Source organism: Budorcas taxicolor, chromosome 2 (assembly GCF_023091745.1).
Source record: "Budorcas taxicolor isolate Tak-1 chromosome 2, Takin1.1, whole genome shotgun sequence".
Taxonomy (NCBI): Eukaryota; Metazoa; Chordata; class Mammalia; order Artiodactyla; family Bovidae; genus Budorcas; species Budorcas taxicolor.
In genome coordinates, this window is record NC_068911.1 from 171,216,912 (window position 1) to 171,235,364 (window position 18,453).

Genomic DNA, 18,453 nt, shown 5'->3' on the forward strand with positions numbered 1-18,453 from the left:
TGTATTGGAAGCACAGAGTCTTAATCACTGGACTGCCAGGGAAGTCCCCAGGCACCAGTATTTCGCAGCCTTGCCACCCTAGTAGATGACTTACTTAGGGGCTAGATTCCTTCAAAGACTGAGAACAGGCTCCTGGCCTGCCCCCCACCAGCATCCCAGCTGCCCTGTCCCCCTTTCTCTGCTGGCACCTGTCCTGACTGTCCCCACCACCCCACCTGCACCCCATGAAGCTTAGGAACAGCTATATGGAGAAGCAGAGGCCAAAGCTGTCAGCTTGTCAAAGGGCTCTGTGACTCAAGAAATGTATGTCCAACCCAAGGTCTGTCCCATGTCCCTTCTGTCCAGTGGCTGTCCTGACCCTCACCTCCCTCTCCTGATGGCGCAGATGGGTGGGAAAAACAGATTTCAGCTCAACCACTTCTAACTCACCAAGTGGCCTGGGGCAAGTCACTTTCTGTCTCTGTGGGCCTGTTTCCTCTTGTGTAAAATGGAGATTGAATAAGCCCTGCCTCGTAGCCTCTGGCCTGGCCTGAGGCCCATTCCTCAGGACTCTGCTGGAAGTCCTCTGGGATCCTCATAGCCCTCCTCGTACTGTCACCATCCCCTTCCAGAAGAGAAATGCTCTGGTGCTGAGCAGTGAAATGGCTTGACCAGGGTGACACAGGGAGAGGGGAAGAGCTGGAATTTGAGCTCAGACTGCTGGGAACTCGGCACTGAGCCTTTCAGCTGCTAACTCTGTGCCTGGCACATCTGACCCAGGATCAGTCCTGCTCCCACCACTTACTGTGTGTGTCCCTAGGCCAGCCTTTAACCTCTAGCCCTTCGTTTCCTAATAGGAAAATGGGGATGTTCATAGTCCCTACAGCATAGGGTTGGTATGAAGAGAGAACAGGATAATAGATGGTAAACCCCTAGCACAGAGCAGATGCTCACTAAAAGACAGCCAGTATTATTATCTAGGTCAGCTGTCCTTCTCCCTCCCCAGGGGGGTCACTTAAAGAGATGCTAAGTCCCCTGCCCAGCGTGGGAGGGGGGCCATGAAGGCCAGGGCCCCGGAGCACACAGCAGCCCCGAAGAGAGGCTCATGGGTGTCCGTCCCCTTCGCCAGGGGACTCGTTGGTTCCCCCCGAGGTGGACTTTGACAGGCTGCTGGCCAGCCTGAAAGATCTCAGCGAGCTGGTGGGAGACAGCGACACCCAGTTAATGCCGGTGCCCGACAGAGTGCCGCTCCGGACCCTTGAACCCATCCCGCTGAGGCTCTACCGGAATGGCATCGTGATGTTTGATGGGCCCTTCCGGCCCTTCCATGATCCCTCCACGCAGGTAGGCGTGACGGGGAAGGGGAGACAGGCCCAAGCACCCTCAAGCTGCTCCGGTGGCTGACCTCTTGCTCACTATTAAACGGGCCCAGCTCTCCCCCAGCACCCCAGGCTCATGTGCAGCCTTCAGCAGCACCCCTACCCACCCAAGCCCTGGGGCCCTACTTCCAGAGTAGGATCCACAGAGGGAGCCCGCCCCCGTAGCCTGCCATCTAGACAGGAAACAGGGTCCAGCCCAGGCCTCATCCAACCTCTCTCCCCACAGCGCTGCCTTCGAGACATACTGGATGGCTTCTTCCCTTCAGAGCTCCAGCGGCTGTACCCTGATGGCGTCCCCTTTAAGGTGATGGGCTGATCCCAGAACCACTTACTCACTCCCAGTGTGGGGATTTTGCACAGGGGGTGGGATTGCTTTCTCAGGCCTCACCTAGAGGTGCTGCCCACCTCAGGGGACCCTCCTTCTCCCCCACCCCCCACCATCTGATGACCTCTCCAGAAGGAGAAGGAGCCTGAAACCAGCCTAGGAAGGGAGCTGGGAGGCTGTGGTGGCCCCTGGGGCTCCAGCTGCAGCAGCAGCAGCAGGGAAGGCTGGAGGCTGAGCAGCAGGCAGTGCCCCCTGCTGGCTGCCTCGAAGCACAGCCTTCAGCCTGGGACCCTCCTCCACCATGTCCAGGACACCTGGACCAACTGGGGACAGCGAAGTGTCTGTACAGAGGCAACCTGGATGCTCCCAGGGGCTCCTGGCACCTCCTCGTTGAGGTGGAAGGCAGTGCCTTGGAAGGAGGCAAATGCTGGGACTAAAGAACTTGAGGTGCAGCCAGCCCCCTGCTGTGGGGGCGGTGGGCGGCGAAATGAGGGTGGCTGGACCAACCTGAGGCCGTGTCCCCGAGGGTGGTGCGTTAGTTCCACAGTGTGAGCATGTGAGGGAGCGCGTGCCAGCCCGGCTTGGAAACTACCGTGAGTCACGACTGGGGGTGTTCAAGGCAGTGCATGCCCAGCCAGGCTTTGCCCTCTCCTAAACACCCTCATCCCTCCCCTGCTCTGGGAGGGGATGTCAGCACTGTGACTCCAGCTGGCGTGAGGTGGGGAGCTTGCAGGGAGAGCAGGGCTCAGGTGGCTGAGAGCAGCATGAAGAGCAGCTCTCCTGCTCTCTCCCGGGCCCCGGTTCCCTCATCTGCAACATGGGGACTGCGGCAGGCCCCCCTGCCGGCCTGTTCCTGGGGCCTCTGTTCGGGCACGGAGGGGTGGGGATGAAGCCCAGGGCTGAAGAGCTGTGCCTGCCCCTGTTTCCCTTCCTTCTTGCCAGGTGAGTGACCTGCGCAGTCAGGTCTACCCAGAGAACGGGCTGGACCCGTTCCCAGGTGAGGGCCGCGTGGTGGGCCTGCAGAGGATTCGAAAACCCTTGGACAGCATAGAGCATCCAGGTGAGCTCGGCCCTGCGGCTGAGCCAGGTGGTGGGAATGCTGTGCCCAACAAGCTCCAGGTGGGCCTCCTCCACCATCACTCCAGCCCCCACCTGACCAAGGCTCCCCGACGCCTTCCCTGCAGGCTCCAGGATGACCGCCGAGAAGTTTCTGAACAGGCTCCCCAAATTTGTGATCCGACAAGGCGAGGTGATTGACATCCGGGGCCCGATCCGGGACACCCTGCAGGTGAGCCCAGCCCTGGCTCCCCGGGCCTTACCATGTGTGTGTGTGTGTGTGTGTGGTTGCCATCAACCCTCGCCCAGCCGGCCAGAGCAGTGGTTAATCTGGAGGCTCAGGCTTGGGGGCCCCTCAGGATGGCCTGCATGGAGAGACAGGCCCCTCACAGCTAGCTGTTCCATGGTCTCCTGGAAATGATGGAGCTGCTGAGGGCTCTGAGTGAGGACCAGAGAGCTTCAGGCACAATATGGGGGCAGGAGCTGTAAGAACAGGCAGGTCAGGGGACTCTAGGCTGGGGGTGAGCTCAAGTCCAGGCCACCTCCTCAAGGTTCAGTCCGAAATACACCTTCCTGGGCTTCACAGAACTCACCATGTCCTCTTCTCACTCCCTGTCCTCCCCTCCCCCTGTGAAAGGTACCAAACCCGTTTCCACCCCCGACTCTGCCTTCACCACACGTGGCCAAGTCCTGCCAGATCTGTCGATCCCCAGAACTGCTCCCAAATCCATCTCCTCTCCAGTTCTGTCCCTGCCAACCTAGCCCAGGCTCCCGTGACTCCCAGACAACTGCAGTGGCCCCCTCACTGACCTCACCTCCACTCCCACCCTGCCAGCCATCCTTCCCTAGCAGCCTCTGTGCCCTTTTAAAAATGCAAATTGGATCTTGTCTCTTTCCTGTTGAAACCCTCCAGTGGTTCCTAGGTAAAGCCTGTCATTCCTTCCTGGTCCTCTTCCCATCTTTTACCTTTTCTTTCTTCCCGGTCCAGCCTGATCCCCATGAACTAAGAAGGAAAGGAAGTGAAGTCACTCAGTCGTGTCCGACTCATTGTGACCCCATGGACTGTAGCCTACCAGGCTCCATCCATAGGATTTTCCAGACTATCAAATATATCACCTCTTCTCAGAAGCCTTGTCTCATCTATGCTATCTGGGATATCCTTGTCCCCTCCTCCTTCCATTTCTAAGAACTCCTCTTCACCCTTCCGTCAGCTCAGGTGTCATTTCCCTAGGGAAATGCTGGGTTAGGCATCCAGCCTGGTCGCTGCCTGTCGGATTCTGTCTTCCCCACTAGAATGAGGCAATGATGGAGTTACCTCCCAAAGCTTCCCTTCTGTTTCCTCTCCTTGGGCCCCGGTTTACGCACTGGGCCACTTTTGGCTCACTGGTCTCATCCATCCCTGAGCAGGGAGATGTCCCCTGTAGGGGTTGGGGGAGGCCCTGACTCTGGCAGGGCCCAGGGCTCTGTCACTCCATCAATGCTTTCCAGAACTGCTGCCCGTTGCCTGTCAGGATCCAGGAGATCGTGGTGGAGACGCCTGCCTTGGCTGCTGAGCGTGCGAGGTGAGGGCCGAGTGGAGAGGTGAGGACGCTGGGCTTGGGTTCCTCGGGGGAGCACCGACGCCCTCTGGGTCCGCAGGAGCCGGGAGTCTCCGGAGTCGCCGGCGCCCCGGCTCTCCATGCTGCGCATCAAGTCTGAGAACGGCGAGCAGGCTTTCCTCCTGATGATGCGGCCGGAAGACAGGGTCGGCGATGTGCGTGCCCTGCTCGCACAGGCCAGGTGGGCGTTGGGCACGGCTGGCAACCAAAGTGGGGCCCAAGCGCCACGACACAGCCTGACCTGTGCTTCCCTGTCCCCAGGGCCGTGGAGCCCACCACCTTCGAGATCTTCAGTACGTTCCCGCCCACAGTCTACAACGACGACGCGCTCACCCTGCAGGCCGCGGGCCTGGTGCCCAATGCCACACTGCTGCTTCGGGTTCACCGGGCCTTGCCGCCTGCCCCTAGCCCCAAATAAACCGCCCGCCCGCCTGATACCGGCTGCTCCGCGAGGCTCTCTTGGCGGGGCAGCCCCACTGCGCTAGCTCTGCAGATCCCCCGTAACCCGAGCCCCAGCTGGCGGCCCTGGCCCTGGGTCTTTGTCCTGTAGGTTCCTCTTTCTGCCCCGAGGGCTAAGCTGCTCCAGGGGAGGGAGGGCCTGGGCCCGCCCCGGCCCCGGCCCCTCCTGGGCCAGTGGATCCCTGCGCCCAGACACGCACAGGACAAGCACGTAGGGATGCTTCAACACTGCATGAGAGCCACTGACCCGCCCTGGCAGAACTGCACCTGGGCACCCACTTCCACGACACCCCCACACCGAGCTGAGCTGTCGGGACACAGGCAGGAGGGCACAGGGTGCCGCCGTGTTACTGACTGGCATGCAGACGTGCAGTGCACACCAGGGCACAAGCGCATCATGGGCCCCACCACATGCACGGGCACTGCAGGGTGACCCGCCCCCCAGCATCTCTAGAAACCGATGGCCCAGTACAATTGTGTGTGTGTGTGACCTGGGCATATATCCAAACCCATGCACTGTCACACACACAAAGGTGCCACACGGGACTGCCAGTCGACCTGCCCACCGAGCACAGCCTCAGCACAGTCACGTCTGCCACCAGCTCTGCTCAGAGCCGGGACCCAGGAGGCACAGGCCACACCAGACAGACACGGTGCCAATGGAATGGAACATTTAATTGTTTCTGCGGTGCTCCCGGACGGGGATTGCGGGGCCTTTGGCAGAGCCTTGGCTAATGGAATCAACAAAGGTGCCCATCAGCCAGTGCCAGGCAGGGTGGCAGCCTCAGGACCGAGCTGAGGACAACCAGCACTTGGGCTGTTGCTTAAGACAATTTCTGAGACCGGTGGGTGAGGAATGTTGCTGCTGAATGGAGAAGAGGGGGCTTACAGTTAGGGGAGGAGAAGGGGTCTTGGGTTGAGGGGAGGGGCTCCCCGTTCAGAAGGTTAGGAATAACAGGGAGTTGGTCACAAGGTCCTTCATGGCGGGGTGATCGCTGGGGGCGGGGAATGTGATGACGAAGTCCAGGGGGGTGACTTGGCTCAGGCCAGTTTCAGGAACTCCTGCAGTGTGTTTTGTTCCACAGCCTCCACGAAGAGCTCATAGTCCTAGGGGAGGGGAAGAGAAGCGGTCACCAGAGTGCTGGTGTGCTGTCTCAGGTGACTCAGGCTGGTGTCCTCCTGTAACGTTTCCTCCACCCCCAGCCCCGAGGCCCATACCCCACAGTACTGGTCCCCGTTGACAATCTGGGGTGGGGTGGCCTTAGGGTTGCCGGCCAAGGCTCGCATCTCGTCCCGCAGGGCGTTGTCTTGGGAGATGTCCACTAGCTGGTACTGGATGCGCTTCCCATCCAGGATGCGGGTCACCTCACTCTGCTGGGACTTGATCTGGGGGCAGAGGGCGGGTAGGGGTTAGCGAGCAGCCTGGAAGATTGAGGGGGAGAACCCTGGGCAGAGACAAAGGGGCTGTGGTCAGGAGGTTTGGTCCCCCCTGTCCCCCTACACACCCTAGGGGAGGGTTCTGGCCACAGGGAGTTGGGAGGATGAGTCAGGCTTGTGGTGGTGTGGAAGAAGAGAGGGACCACCAACCATAAGGAGGGGAGTCAGGGTGAAGGTAAGTGAGAAATTCAGGGTGGGGAGAGCCAGGAGCTCAGCAAGGGGAAAGCAGGGCAGACCTGGGTGGAGGCTGCTAAGGGGCCACCCCCGCCCCAAGTACAGACACAGTGGAGAGAGGAAGGGCCAGATAAGGACAGGGTCAAGGATCGGCCTTGTAGTGGGGGTGCAGAGGTCCCAGGATGCCCTCAATAAATGTTCAAGGCTCAGGAGGGGGCTGTAGAACCTGCCCCCAGCCCAACTCCCGGAGGCCATGCCCAGCACCTCGGCGCCCCCGCCCTGGGGGCGGGTCCCAGGCGTCGGGTCCAGAGCCCCGGAACCGCCGCCCGCGCTCTAGCCCAGGGCGCACACTCACTTCGCGGGAGCCGGTGACCGACGTGCTGTAGACGCGCAGGCCACTCATGCTGCGGGTGGACCGACAGGAGGACAGGCAGACAGACGGCGGTGGCAGCAGCTGCACGGCCTAGAGACGAGGCCGCCGCGTTCGGGAGCGGTTTCCTTCCTGCTCAGCCCGCGAGTCACCGCTCTCGGGACCAATGGGCGGCGCGGACAGGCGCGCGGCCGGGGCGGGGCTTGCGCGACCCCGCCCCGCGCACCGCCGGGGGGGCCCCCTCCCCTCCCCCTGGGGGACTGGGCGCGCCGGGGACCCGCGTCCCACGCAGGGCCGCCCGTTTCAGCCCTCCCCGGCCTGGGGCTCACAGTGTAAGGCCAGGGAGCGATCTGATGGAAAGGGCGGGGGCAGGGGCTTGGCAGAGGCCGCCTCAGCCTCGCCCAGGTTTGCTGCACCCAACTGGTTGCGCTCCCCCGGGTGCCACGACGCCGCTGCTCAGCTCCGGGGTTTGAAGGCTCGGGGCTGTTCTCAGTTCCCCGCCTAGGGAACCTGGCTCCAGTCGAGCACTGTCCTGGCGGCCACGCACTCATAGCTAACCCCGCGGGGCACGCCACGTCAGTGACAACCCCTCGCTGCGAGTCTTCCCCAGAGCTCCTCTCCGCTCATAGGCAGGTTCAGACAAGGGTGGTGGCCGGAGACAGGGCCACGCCCTCAGAGAGCCAGATGGGGGCCAAGGTGAGAAAGGCTTCTAGCTCTGGACCCGGTGCAGGCAGAGGGTGGCAGTGGGGTTCCCGAGTCTGGCTGGGCCCTTGTTAAAAATCCACAGCTGGTCTTGGGGTGGCCCCAGCCCCACCCTGACTTCATGATGCAGATGACCCTCCAAAAACCTACTCCCAGCAAAATGCAGGGAGTATAGTACGAGGCAGCAACCAGCCCAGCTTTGGAGACTCAGCTATCTGTCTGGAGTAGGACCTGACACTCCTCAGAAGTCTCCCCAGGTCCAGGGCCCAAAGAATAACCCAGGAAGACAAGCCTAGCTCCTGGAGGCAAACAGTGCCCTGCCTTGCTCTGGGGAAGCCACTTCCCTGCAGCAACGCACAGGCAGCAGACTTCCTTGTCAGGATTACTGAAACTCCGACAAACTTGCTCTATGACTCAGGGCAGCATCACACAATACAAAGTGCTGTGGGAAGAGATCTTATCTGTCTCCACAGACAGAGGAGCAGAAGTGGTAGAGATACAAACATGAGGCTGGACCTGCCAACGTTCCCTCTTTCCTGCTATTTGGAGAACTTGGCTAAACACCCAGGCTTTGGCCCCAACAAGCCAAAATGAGGGGTGGAGTATGAGATGATTGTGATGGAAGGCAATGGAAAACTGAGGAGTCTGTTAAATTTTTATTTTGTAAACAAAATAGGCAATACAAACTAGTTGACATAACAAGGATTCATATAAATAACTGCTTATAAACTTTATGAGGAAAAATACCCGTGAGCATGGTGGCTGGGCTCCCAATTCAGGGTGGAGACCAACCGGGCAGCTCTGCTTTTAGCAGGCAGGAGCCCAGAGGCTGAGGGGACAGCTGGGTGGGGATGCTTTGAATGGAGGCTTAAGTCACTCCATAAATAAAACACCAACTTGTAAAAGCACTTAAGAAGGAGTCTCATTCAGGCCTGGGAGTGAGGTCCAGGATGCTGCCCTGCTAGCCCAAAGCTTAGCAACCACCTCCCAGTGGCTGGCTCTGGACTCCTGCACTGCTCAGGACTCCCCCCTCACAGCCCTGGCTCCAGATCCAGAGGAAACCTTGAGCTGGCCAAGGACCAGACACAAAGGACTACAAGATGCTCTCTCAACAAAGAGGCAAAAGAAACCAGAAAGCAGAGCTCCGAAGGCCCCAGAGAAACAACTAAAAACACAAACGCTATACCTTGAAGCTGACCTGTACTGGCTCCTCTCAACTCTCAAGGAGCCCAGAGCAGGAAAGGGAAAGGACCCCCATGCCCAAACACGAGAGAGGCACAAATCAGAAGGCCAGGCACTGGCCCCAGCCTTGGGGGAAGGGGGTGAGCAGCTTGACAGTGCCTTGTGGTATCAACCCAGAACCATAGAGAAGAGTCTGCACTCAAAGCCCAAGAAGGGGCTACCTGGCCAGCCTGAGAACAAAGGACAAAGGGGCTGTGCTAACTACATGATCAGAGCCCCAAGGGCACGGGGCAGCTCAAGTGGGTCTCCTGTAAATAGGCATGATAGCACAGATAAAGGAGCCCTGGGTATAATTCCCAGGCCCCCAATCCTAGCAAATACTTTGCTAATGAGCAGATCACCCTGAGGCATCAGTGAGAACAAGAGCCCTGAGGAAGGAGGAGTGGGCCTGGGCCGAGGAAAGTCCAGAGCCAGCTCAGGTCCCAAGAAGGCTGGCACAGAGGGCCGGAGGATTCTCAAATGGCTACTGTTACTGGTACTCAGCCTTTCCCGGCCCTTCTAAGGAACTTTGGGCATCAGCATGACCAAGGTACAGAGTGGGAATGAATGTGGATCCATCCCAAAGGATGCAGAAGGGAGTTAAGCAGCCTGTTTGCCTTTGACATCAGCTTGTTTGGGAATAGTCTGTGAGGATTTACCTGCAAGTTAATTAGTAACTCACCCTAAAAGAGTGAATCAGGATGACAGGATAAATGCAACCCAACAAGGCAAAGCCAGAGTTGGGCAAGACAAACAAAATTCTCTCATTGGCCCTTGGCCCTATATGCAGGCTCACACCTCCTCCCTCCCACCCATTCTCTCTGGGAGTAGCAGCAGATAGGCGGCAAGAGATTGTCAGGGCAGGACCTGCTGGACGGTGCTCTCAGCAGACCAGATTCTCCCTGGGGGAACACAGCTTGTCCACCCCCAGCATTCCTCATTGTGTGACACAGTTTTCTCCCATGTCCTGGGCGTATCTATCTGACATGGTGGTCCTTAAGTCCTCGATGTCACGGCGTAGCTGCTGAACCTCTTCCAGTTTTCTCCTGATCACATCTGGCTTCTGAAAATCTAGTTGAGTCCCTGGGTGCTGTGCAGCTGGGGAGGAGAAGAACATTTTGACAGAATATTAATAAGTAAATCAGAAGACACTTTCATGTGGAGGGGGCAGTGTGGACAGGCAGTACCCTAAGGCCTGTGGTCTTGGAACATGGCAGGCACTTTTTACAAAACAGCTAGGGATAATGGACTTAAAGTCTTGCTGCCTAAGGGCCACTTTTTTTTTGTTTGTCCTACACCCAGGTACCCATAAGGATGCCTGCTTCCAAAACAGATTTACTTAACATCTAACTGAGAAAGGTAGATAGGGGTGACAGGAGAATGAAAGCCACTCTCTCCTAGGTCCCAGACTGGTCTAAGGACTTACAGTGAATGCCCAGGAGCAGGGAGAGATTGGGGTCGTGGCCCTGGGCCCTCTGGGTCACAATGCTACAGACAGCCTGCAGATCTTGAAGACAACTGGCCAATTCCTGGTGCAGCTCAAATGCCAGCTGAGCCGTGTCTGATGAAGACGGGGACCCTGACTGGGCCTGTCGCAGGTGTTCTTGGAGCGTCAGATTCTTCTCAATGAGGTCCTGGTTCTGTACTGAAAGCTGAGCAGATAGACAGGTGAGCATGTTAACTCAGGCCTAGGGAGAAGCAGAGTAACTGCACACGAATGTGGCTATACGTGTATGGTGTGTCGAGGGGAAGCTATGAGACAAAGGCAATGTTCCCCCCTCCCCACTCCTACCAACAGGCTTTGCATTGCCCCCTCCCCATCAGTATCAGGCTGTTTCTCCTGCAGGTAGGTTGGGCCCAGAGGACCACAGCACTGGAGAGGAAACTGCACCCCAGCAGACTGAGTCAGCAGCCTCCAGGTTTCTGCTCAGGAACTACAGAAGATACTCCCGCTCCTCGGAACTCTATCTGAAGCCAGTCCCTCAGCCAACTCTGTTAGCCAGGCTATTAGAGAAGGCTTAACGTGAACTGTGAAATCTGAGGAGACACTGGTTTCAATCTCTCCCTGCCACCCTGACAAAAGTGGCCACCAGCCAGCTTGATCAGTGTGTGTCAGAGGAATAAAGTGGGCAAGAAAGACAATGTGACAGCTAGTGGCCACTGGGCAGGTGAAGGCTAGGGGCTAAAGAAGCTGCTGACCTGGAGGACACAGTGCTGAAGAGTGCCCTGCCTTTTCAGTCTTTCACCTCGGTGGAGTCAGGCTTTACTACAAAGACCAGCTCATTCACGTGTATCTGTGTCTCTTTCTCTCCCTTTCCCACAACAGCTTTAACACACTCTCCTTCCCTTCCTACCACTATTCTGTTTTAAAGACAAGAAATAGAGTTCTTCCACTAGTCCCAGCCCTTCACCCACACTGGGCCATATGACCATCTTCGCTCTTGGAGACTCCTTCCTAGGCACTTGGCCAGTGACCTTGACCGCCCCCTGCTGACAGCTCTGTTTACTCCAGGAGGATCACCAAACCTTCAGTCTTCTTGAACCCTTCATCCCCAACCCCACAAACCTGTGGCTGCAAGAAGACAAAATAAGAGAGAATGATTTTCCATATCCAAAAAGCATTACTGGATAATTACAGCCAAAGGTAGGCTTAGGACCTTTAATATAAAGGATGATGCAATGTTCCTTCTTACTCCTCCAAAAAAGCTTAGTAAGAGACCTCTCAAAACGGGGGGGGGGGGGGGGGGGGGGTCTTGTGGGAGTAGGAATGGGTAGAGTACACAGAGAAATTAGGTTTGTAAAGACAATGCCAAGAGGCCTAGCTGGTGCTGCTCACCTCTTTCACAGCTGTGCGCAGCTGCTGCAGGGCTGTCTCCCTCCTTTGGGCCTCCTCTTTCAGGGCCTGGCTTGTTCCTTCTTCTTGAGCCACTTCCTGCTCTAGGCTCTGAATCCCATGACAAGGAGGGTGGGGGAACACATCAGAGGTAACAAGTCTGGGTCAGACCACATTGCCTCTGGTCTGGACTACACAATAGTAAAGCCCTACCCTGCTGCTAAGAGATTATTTTAGAACAACCCTGATCTGTGACTTCCCATCAAAACCCTTCTCAAGCCCCTGACCATGTGCCAACCGAGGTCAGGCTCCTCAGAAGAGCATTCTATTAACAGGTCAGCCTGGCCTTTACCTACTTCTCTATCTTTACCTCTCTTTACCCTCCACATTGCCTCCACTCTAGTCACACAGACTGACTGACTGGCTTCCAGCACCAATACTGTTGCTCACTTTTCTTTGCTTTTGCCCAGAATGCCCCTCTGCTCTGCCAGTCACCTGGGAAACTTCCCACCTCAACCTTCCTTCATCTGCAAATCAGATTCAATTAATCCCAACCTTGCCCTGCAACTAATACTCATGGCTTATGAGTACATTTGTTGGCTGTGCGCTTGATTCCTCTCTCTATTAGACCATAACTTTCTCGAGGGCAAGGAATGTCATTTCAGTTGAGTTCAATTATTGATTGAGCACTCACTACTGACAGGCACTAGGGACACAGAAAACAATACCAGACATTCCTGTCTTTGAGGAGCTCACAGCGAAATGCCCTTGACAACTGTTGTTGCTTAGTTGTTGTTTAGTCACCAAGATGTGTCCCACTCTTTTGCCAGCCCATGGACTGCAGTCTGCCAGGCGCCTCTGTCCATGAGATTTTTGGAGTGGGTTGCCATTTCCTTCTCCAGGGGATATTCCCAAACCAGGGATCGAACCTGCGTCTCCCGCACTGGCAGGCAGATTCTTTACCACTGAGCTGCCAGGGAAGAACTGTATATTAAATGCTTTTGACAGAGATGAGAAAGAGGACACAACTGAAGCGACTTAGCAGCAGCAGCAGAGGGCACTCTGTCACCTAATGTAGTTATGTGTATGTGTGTGTATGTGTTTAGGGGTGGTCAGGGTCAGGAGAGGGAGGTATAGACTTGTTATCTTTTGCCTCTCATTCTGTTCATTCCAATTTCCCTCTGGTTTTGAAACTGATTTGGACAAATAAAGTATAAATAATATTTCTGAGCTTTTCCATTTTGTTTTAATAAAAAATTAATTAGCCAAGGAGAACATCTCACCACCACAAAAGACCCTAAGTGACCATTTTGAATCCACCTAATTCCACCAAATTCACCTGACATTTTAATTTGTCTTAGAAGTCTCATCATGGGTAAATATACATTTAAAATGTTGTGGAGGGCTTCCCTGGTAGTCCAGTGGTTAAGAATACACCTTGCAATGCAGGGGACACCGGTTCAATCCCTGGTCCAGGAAGATCCCGCATGCCCTGGGGCAGGTGAGCAAGCCCCTGCGCCACAACTGCTGAAGCCCGCGCACCCTAGAGCCTGTGCTCTGCACCAAGAGGGGCCGCTGCAATGAGAAGCCTGCACGCTGCAGCAACCAGTTGCTCCGGCTAGGGAAGGCCCTCTCAAAGCAACCAAGACCTAGCGCAGCCAAAAATAAATAGATATTTTAAAAATAAATAAATAAAATGTTGTCAAGAGTTCCAGGAAACATACTTTGAGATCCATTAAAAACTACTAAAATCTTGGGATTTTAAATGGATGTAGGGAATTCCCTGACTGTCCAGTGGTTAGGACATCCTGCTTTCACTGCCAAGGGTCCACGTTCAATCTCCAACACAGAATTAAGATCCTGCAAGCTGCACAGTGAGATCCAAAATAACAGTAATAAAATAAATGGATGTAAACATTCACTAGGCTTGACTATCTCTTTAGAGGACTTGAAATCTGTGAACTAAACAGACCCACATGATGGCAATGGTAGGACTGAGCTTTCAGCTGTTCCTCGGTGGAAGTGCATTTCACCTGTTTTGGTATGAAAACCTCTTTTAGAATCCAAAGAGAACCCGTACCTAGAATTTCTTGGAGAACCCAATTAAGGACACTCCCACTCTGGCCCAAAATAGAAACCAGGAATTGTCTTTAATTTCTGCAACAGACCTGCCCTCCAGCCTTGCTTCTCTCCAACTGCCAATCTTCTTCCACACTCAAGTCTGAGCTGCAAACCTGACTATATCACACCCCAACGAAATGCTACAGTAGATTCCCATTACCTACCTAAAGAATAAAAGCTAACTTCACTGGACAGTCCAAGCCCTCCCATAGCCCACTTCTCCATCTGCCACCTTACTCAACACTAGCAAACGACTTGCAGCTCCATGCATAAACCCTGCTGTCACATGCCTTCGTGTTCCTACCCACGCTGTTCCTTCTATCAGAATTTCAATATCATCTTATGCTAGCTTCCTCATTGCCTGGCTAACTCCTCCTCCTTCTTCAAGCCTCATGGTCTCCAGAAAGCCTTCCTTGATCTCCGCTACTTTCAATGATTCTTTTATGCTCCCCTAGGGTAATATGGATGCTCTCACTGCACTGTGCCGAATGAAACCCCTTCCCAACAAGACTGTAGGCCACAAGCACTGATTTGGTCTCATGCTTGTACCCCTGGGTGCATGCTAAGTCACTTCAATTGTGTCTGACTCTTCGCAATTCTGTGGACCACCTGCCAGGCTCCTCTGTCCATGTGATTCTCCAGACAAGAAGACTAGAGTGTGCTGCCACGCCCTCCTCCAGGGGATCTTCCTCACCCAGGGATCAAACCTGTGTCTCTTACATCTCCTGCACTGGCAGACAGGTTCTTTACCACTAGCACCACCTAAGAAGCCCTAAGCTGGTACTCTTAACAGTGAGCAAACCGCAGGGCAAAGAATAGGGTTGGTTGAATTCTAGAAATTCCATCAAGTCCTGCCCATGATGTCCCAAGGATTCCAGCTCACCTGTACTTGTGAGTGCAACTGATCAATCTTCTGCTGTTGCCTCTCCACAATCTGAAAGGCAAAGTTATCAAGGACGATTGCAAGCACATGCTAATAGTGGGGCCAGAAGGCAAGAGGCTACACTAAGATCTGCAGTTTGACTATTACCTCAACTATTATCTACAGCCAATTAATAGTGAGAACAGAGTGAAAACAAGAAATATAAACCGGACTCCCTATCCTGGCTACTTAGCTTCATAGTCCTGTGCTCCAGGCACAGAGGTTTAAACAAAGATGAACGCAATGCGGAAGACCTATGAGGAAGTCAGGTGGAGAGACACCTTCACCCTGATGACTGTCGGCCAGGAGAATCAACTTCATATAAGCCAGTGTACCTTCTGGTTCTTTGGTAAAGGACACAACTGAAAATTCAGTTTAATGAAGCCAGTCCTGTTCAGGGCTGTGACAGTTTTTCACTTATAGCTTTGGTCCCACTGTTTAAGAAGAGAACTTAAACAGGTCCAGTGTCCTGTCCTATGAGACCCCAGGTACTCTTTGAATCGTTTCTGGGTCTTATTTGCTGACCTTCAAATAAGTCTCTCTGGTAGGTCCTGGGCTCCTTCTTCTATGCTGAATTAGGGCCACCTCACTGGCTAAAACTCTGCTCAATGCAAGAGGCTTTGTAGAGGGCCTGGGCCATGAAGGAAGTGCACCAAGCTTCAGTGCACCATTTTGGTACATCTAAGTTTGGATATTCAGAGGCATGCCCTTCCCTAACTTTGCTTGCCAGTACTAAGGATGGCTATCTAAAATGTGAATTTATTATGCAGGGATGGCTTCTAGGAAAAGAGAATCAAAACTCTGGGTAACAGATCCTAGGGGGCTTGGGGCCAGAAATTCATGGTTCCCTACCAAAACCCAATCTTCTGCTTCCTCTAAGCCTACTCCCTTACGGCCTGGACGCCCTTAGTCACCTTTCGAAGGGAATCACATTCCTTCTGCCAAGACTCCATTTCCACTTGGGGACCTTGTCCTTGTTGAGCTGGACCTTCTCCACTGGCATCTTCCACACACTGCTTATCTTGCAGGCTGAAAGACAGTAGCCTCTTCAAGAACTCTAAATCAGAGAGATGTGCCTTTGATACCTGATACTGCTATTTACTGGGCAAGACAAGTAGGCCCTTCCAAGCCACAGCTGGGGATAATTGCTTAGGTCTGTTTAAAGTAGGGAATGCCACACAGAAGCTGCTTGCTAAGTCTATGTTAGTTCCCTTCCCTAGAGGTCAGCATCTATACAACGTGCCAGCAATTCTTTACCTACCCAAGGCTTTTTTATTCTTTGTTTTGATATTTAAAAGTAAACATTCATCACATGTATTTAAATTACAAAAGTCACACATATAGGATAGATAAATTTTAGAAAATACAAAAAAAACCCCAAAAAGTCCTTTTTTCTTTGCACACCCAGTCTTGGACAGATCCAACTTTGTACCCAAACCACAATCACTTTCATCATGGGCCATATGCTGAGATAAACAACAGGGTTACTGTGGTTGAATGTGGGATGAGAAATCCAATCCATCCCATTAAAAATTGGATTTTGTCCAAGGGGCTGTTGAAACACAGCCACGACATTTTTTCAGAAACTGCTATTAATACGGAAGAAGTTCCCAAGACATCCTGCGAGTACATTATAGCATCTTGTTTTGTTCTCAGAGCCTACTGTGGCAATTGAGAGCAATCCCTAGGGCTAAGCAGAAGTAACAGATGCTCCTGGTAGCCTTCACAAGATTCACCATGTGGATAACCCTCAGTCATCAGCGCCAGGATCTACTTCTGCAAATACAGATACTCACTTTCCAGTTTATAAAGTGCTCCCATTCATTCAACACATACCTTTTCAAGAATTATTGCCCAATACTATTATGATGCCGGGCACTAGGCTGGATCTTTCCAAAGAACAGTGGAAAACCCCACTGCACCACTATACCACTCACATTCCATCTCAAAGACACAGTCCCTGCTCATAAACAGTTTTCCTATTACTTATAATCCAAAGAAAACAAAGCTCAGAGAAGTAAAGTGAGTTGCCCAAAGTTAAACAAGCAGTGAGTAGGGTAGCCAGGACCAGAACCTAGCTCTCTGCTTCTTTCTAAACCTCTCCGGGATATTTGGAGAGGACAATGACAACCCACTCCAGTACTCTTGCCTGGAAAATCTCATGGGTGGAGGAGGCTGGTAGGCTGCAGTAAAGGGGGTCGCGAAGAGTCGGACACAACTGAGTGACTTCATTTTCACTTTTCACTTTCATGCATTGGAGAAGGACACAGCAACCCACTCCAGTGTTCTTGCCTGGAGAATCCCAGGGACGCGGGAGCCTGGTGGGCTGCCGTCTATGGGGTCACACAGAGTCGGACACGACTGCAGTGACTTAGCAGCAGCAGCAGCAGGGATATTTACCTATGTCGGGTGGAGGAGAAGTCAGCTTCTCTCTGTCTCAGGCTTTCCAGTTGAACCTCCTTTTCTCTGCAGGCTGCCTGGGTCTCCTCCAGCAAACTCTCCAGCTCAGTCACTCTCTCCTGCAGCTCTGTGCTCTTCAACTCAGAATCCTTAAGCTGAGAGACAGGATTCCATGCTTAGGTCAACAAGCAGGGAAGACTTTGGGTATATTTCAAAAACTTGGCAATTCAGTTGTGATGTGAGTCTGGACATGACTCCTTTGGGACTTTCCTTTCAGGACACCACAAGGTCACTGCATGCAGCAGAGGTTGAGAAAGCCCCCCCCCCCACCACCCCCAACTTGCCCCAGGTATGCTTGGTCATTGCTGCTACCTGCTGGCTCTGTTTCTGATGGTCTTCCAGAGTGGGCAGGTCAGCCAGGTAGCGCTCCAAGGTCTCAATACGCTGCTGCTTCTCCCGGTTCTGCTCGGATTCCTTCTGACATTTCTTTTTCAAATTATTAATATGTTTATCACGACCCTTGACCTATTGGAAAGAAATGTTAACAATCCTTCTCCACTCACCCCTCTACCATCTTGAATGTTAACTATTTTTTTTGAAGTGAACACTGTCTTTGACCTTAGGACTATAACTGTTTTCTATTACCATGAAGGCAGGAAGTTGAACAAATTTTGCCATTGGAGATTAGGACATAAAATGCAGAGTTTCCACACCAGAACTTTCCATTCAAGGGCAAGGAAGAGGGGATTCTTGGGCAGTTTTCAAAACCTGGTAGCTCTACTGTATAATAAAAGAATTTCTCTGGTCTTTGTTCAAGTTCCTCGAGGTAACTTCTAAATTCTTAGAATATCCCAAATAATAAATGTGTTGTTTGTTATTCACAGTGGACCAGCTCAGTTCAGTCGCAAAGAGTTGGACATGACTAAGCGTCCGACTCTTTCCGACCCCGTGAAACGCAGCATGCCAGGTCTCCCTGTCGATCAGCAACTCCCAGAGTTCACCCAAACTCATGTCCATTGAGTCGGTGATGCCATCCATCCAACCATCTCATCCTCTGTCGTCCCCTTCACCTCCTGCCCTCAATCTTTCCCAGCAACAGGGTCTTTTCAAATGAGTCAGCTCTTCACATCAGGTGGCCAAAGGACTGGACCTTCAGCTTGAACATCAGTCCTTCCAATGAACACCCAGGACTGATCTCCTTTAGGATGGACTGGTTGGATCTCCTTGCAGTCCAAGGGACTCTCAAGAGTCTCCAATACCATAGTTCGAAAGCATCAATTCTTCTGTGCTCAGCCTTCTTTATAGTCCAGCTCTCACATGCATACATGACCACTGGAGAAACCATAGCCTTGACTAGACGGACCTTTGTTGGCAAAGTAATGTCTCTGCTTTTCAATATGCCGTCTAGGTTGGTCATAACTTTCCTCCCAAGGAGTAAGCATCTTTTAATTTCATGGCTGCAATCACCATCTGCAGT

At 53.4% G+C, this 18,453-nt stretch overlaps 3 protein-coding genes across 4 annotated transcripts in view; 1 reads left to right on the forward strand and 2 right to left on the reverse strand.

Annotated features, from left to right (window-relative positions):
• UBXN11 (UBX domain protein 11) overlaps positions 1-4,755 on the forward strand; it is a 30,733-nt gene extending 25,978 nt beyond the window's left edge. Inside the window, exons 9-15 of the mRNA XM_052635566.1 lie at positions 1,109-1,323; positions 1,585-1,662; positions 2,626-2,743; positions 2,868-2,971; positions 4,228-4,301; positions 4,378-4,518; positions 4,599-4,755. Coding sequence (XP_052491526.1) covers positions 1,109-1,323; positions 1,585-1,662; positions 2,626-2,743; positions 2,868-2,971; positions 4,228-4,301; positions 4,378-4,518; positions 4,599-4,755 — 887 coding nt within the window. The remainder of the gene's footprint in view (positions 1-1,108; positions 1,324-1,584; positions 1,663-2,625; positions 2,744-2,867; positions 2,972-4,227; positions 4,302-4,377; positions 4,519-4,598) is intronic.
• A 695-nt stretch (positions 4,756-5,450) lies between these two features.
• Positions 5,451-6,909, reverse strand: SH3BGRL3 (SH3 domain binding glutamate rich protein like 3). The gene is made up of 3 exons (XM_052635626.1): positions 6,763-6,909; positions 6,015-6,182; positions 5,451-5,903 (listed from the first exon to the last, which is right to left on the reverse strand). Exons 1-3 carry the CDS (start codon positions 6,808-6,810, stop codon positions 5,838-5,840), a joined length of 282 nt encoding a protein of 93 aa, XP_052491586.1. The 5' UTR covers positions 6,811-6,909; the 3' UTR covers positions 5,451-5,837.
• Positions 6,910-8,105: 1,196 nt separating this feature from the next.
• The window catches only part of CEP85 (centrosomal protein 85), a 42,962-nt gene continuing 32,614 nt past the window's right edge, over positions 8,106-18,453 (reverse strand). Inside the window, exons 8-14 of one of the 2 annotated variants that reach the window (XM_052655244.1) lie at positions 17,349-17,501; positions 16,977-17,131; positions 15,491-15,605; positions 14,538-14,588; positions 11,537-11,644; positions 10,127-10,352; positions 8,106-9,798 (exon numbers count right to left, since the gene is read on the reverse strand). In XM_052655244.1, the coding sequence (XP_052511204.1) occupies positions 9,638-9,798; positions 10,127-10,352; positions 11,537-11,644; positions 14,538-14,588; positions 15,491-15,605; positions 16,977-17,131; positions 17,349-17,501 (969 nt within the window). In that variant the 3' untranslated portion in view covers positions 8,106-9,637. The remainder of the gene's footprint in view (positions 9,799-10,126; positions 10,353-11,536; positions 11,645-14,537; positions 14,589-15,490; positions 15,606-16,976; positions 17,132-17,348; positions 17,502-18,453) is intronic. The other variant, XM_052655253.1, reaches the window with a different exon arrangement.

Coding starts and splice junctions, on each gene's coding strand:
- SH3BGRL3 (XM_052635626.1), bottom strand. CDS start 6,810: ATGAGTGGCCTGCGCGTCTACAGCACGTCGGTCACCGGCTCCCGCGAA. Junction 6,183..6,762: donor CGGTCACCGGCTCCCGCGAA/GTGAGTGTGCGC, acceptor CTCTGCCCCCAG/ATCAAGTCCCAGCAGAGTGA. Junction 5,904..6,014: donor ACGGGGACCAGTACTGTGGG/GTATGGGCCTCG, acceptor CCCCTCCCCTAG/GACTATGAGCTCTTCGTGGA.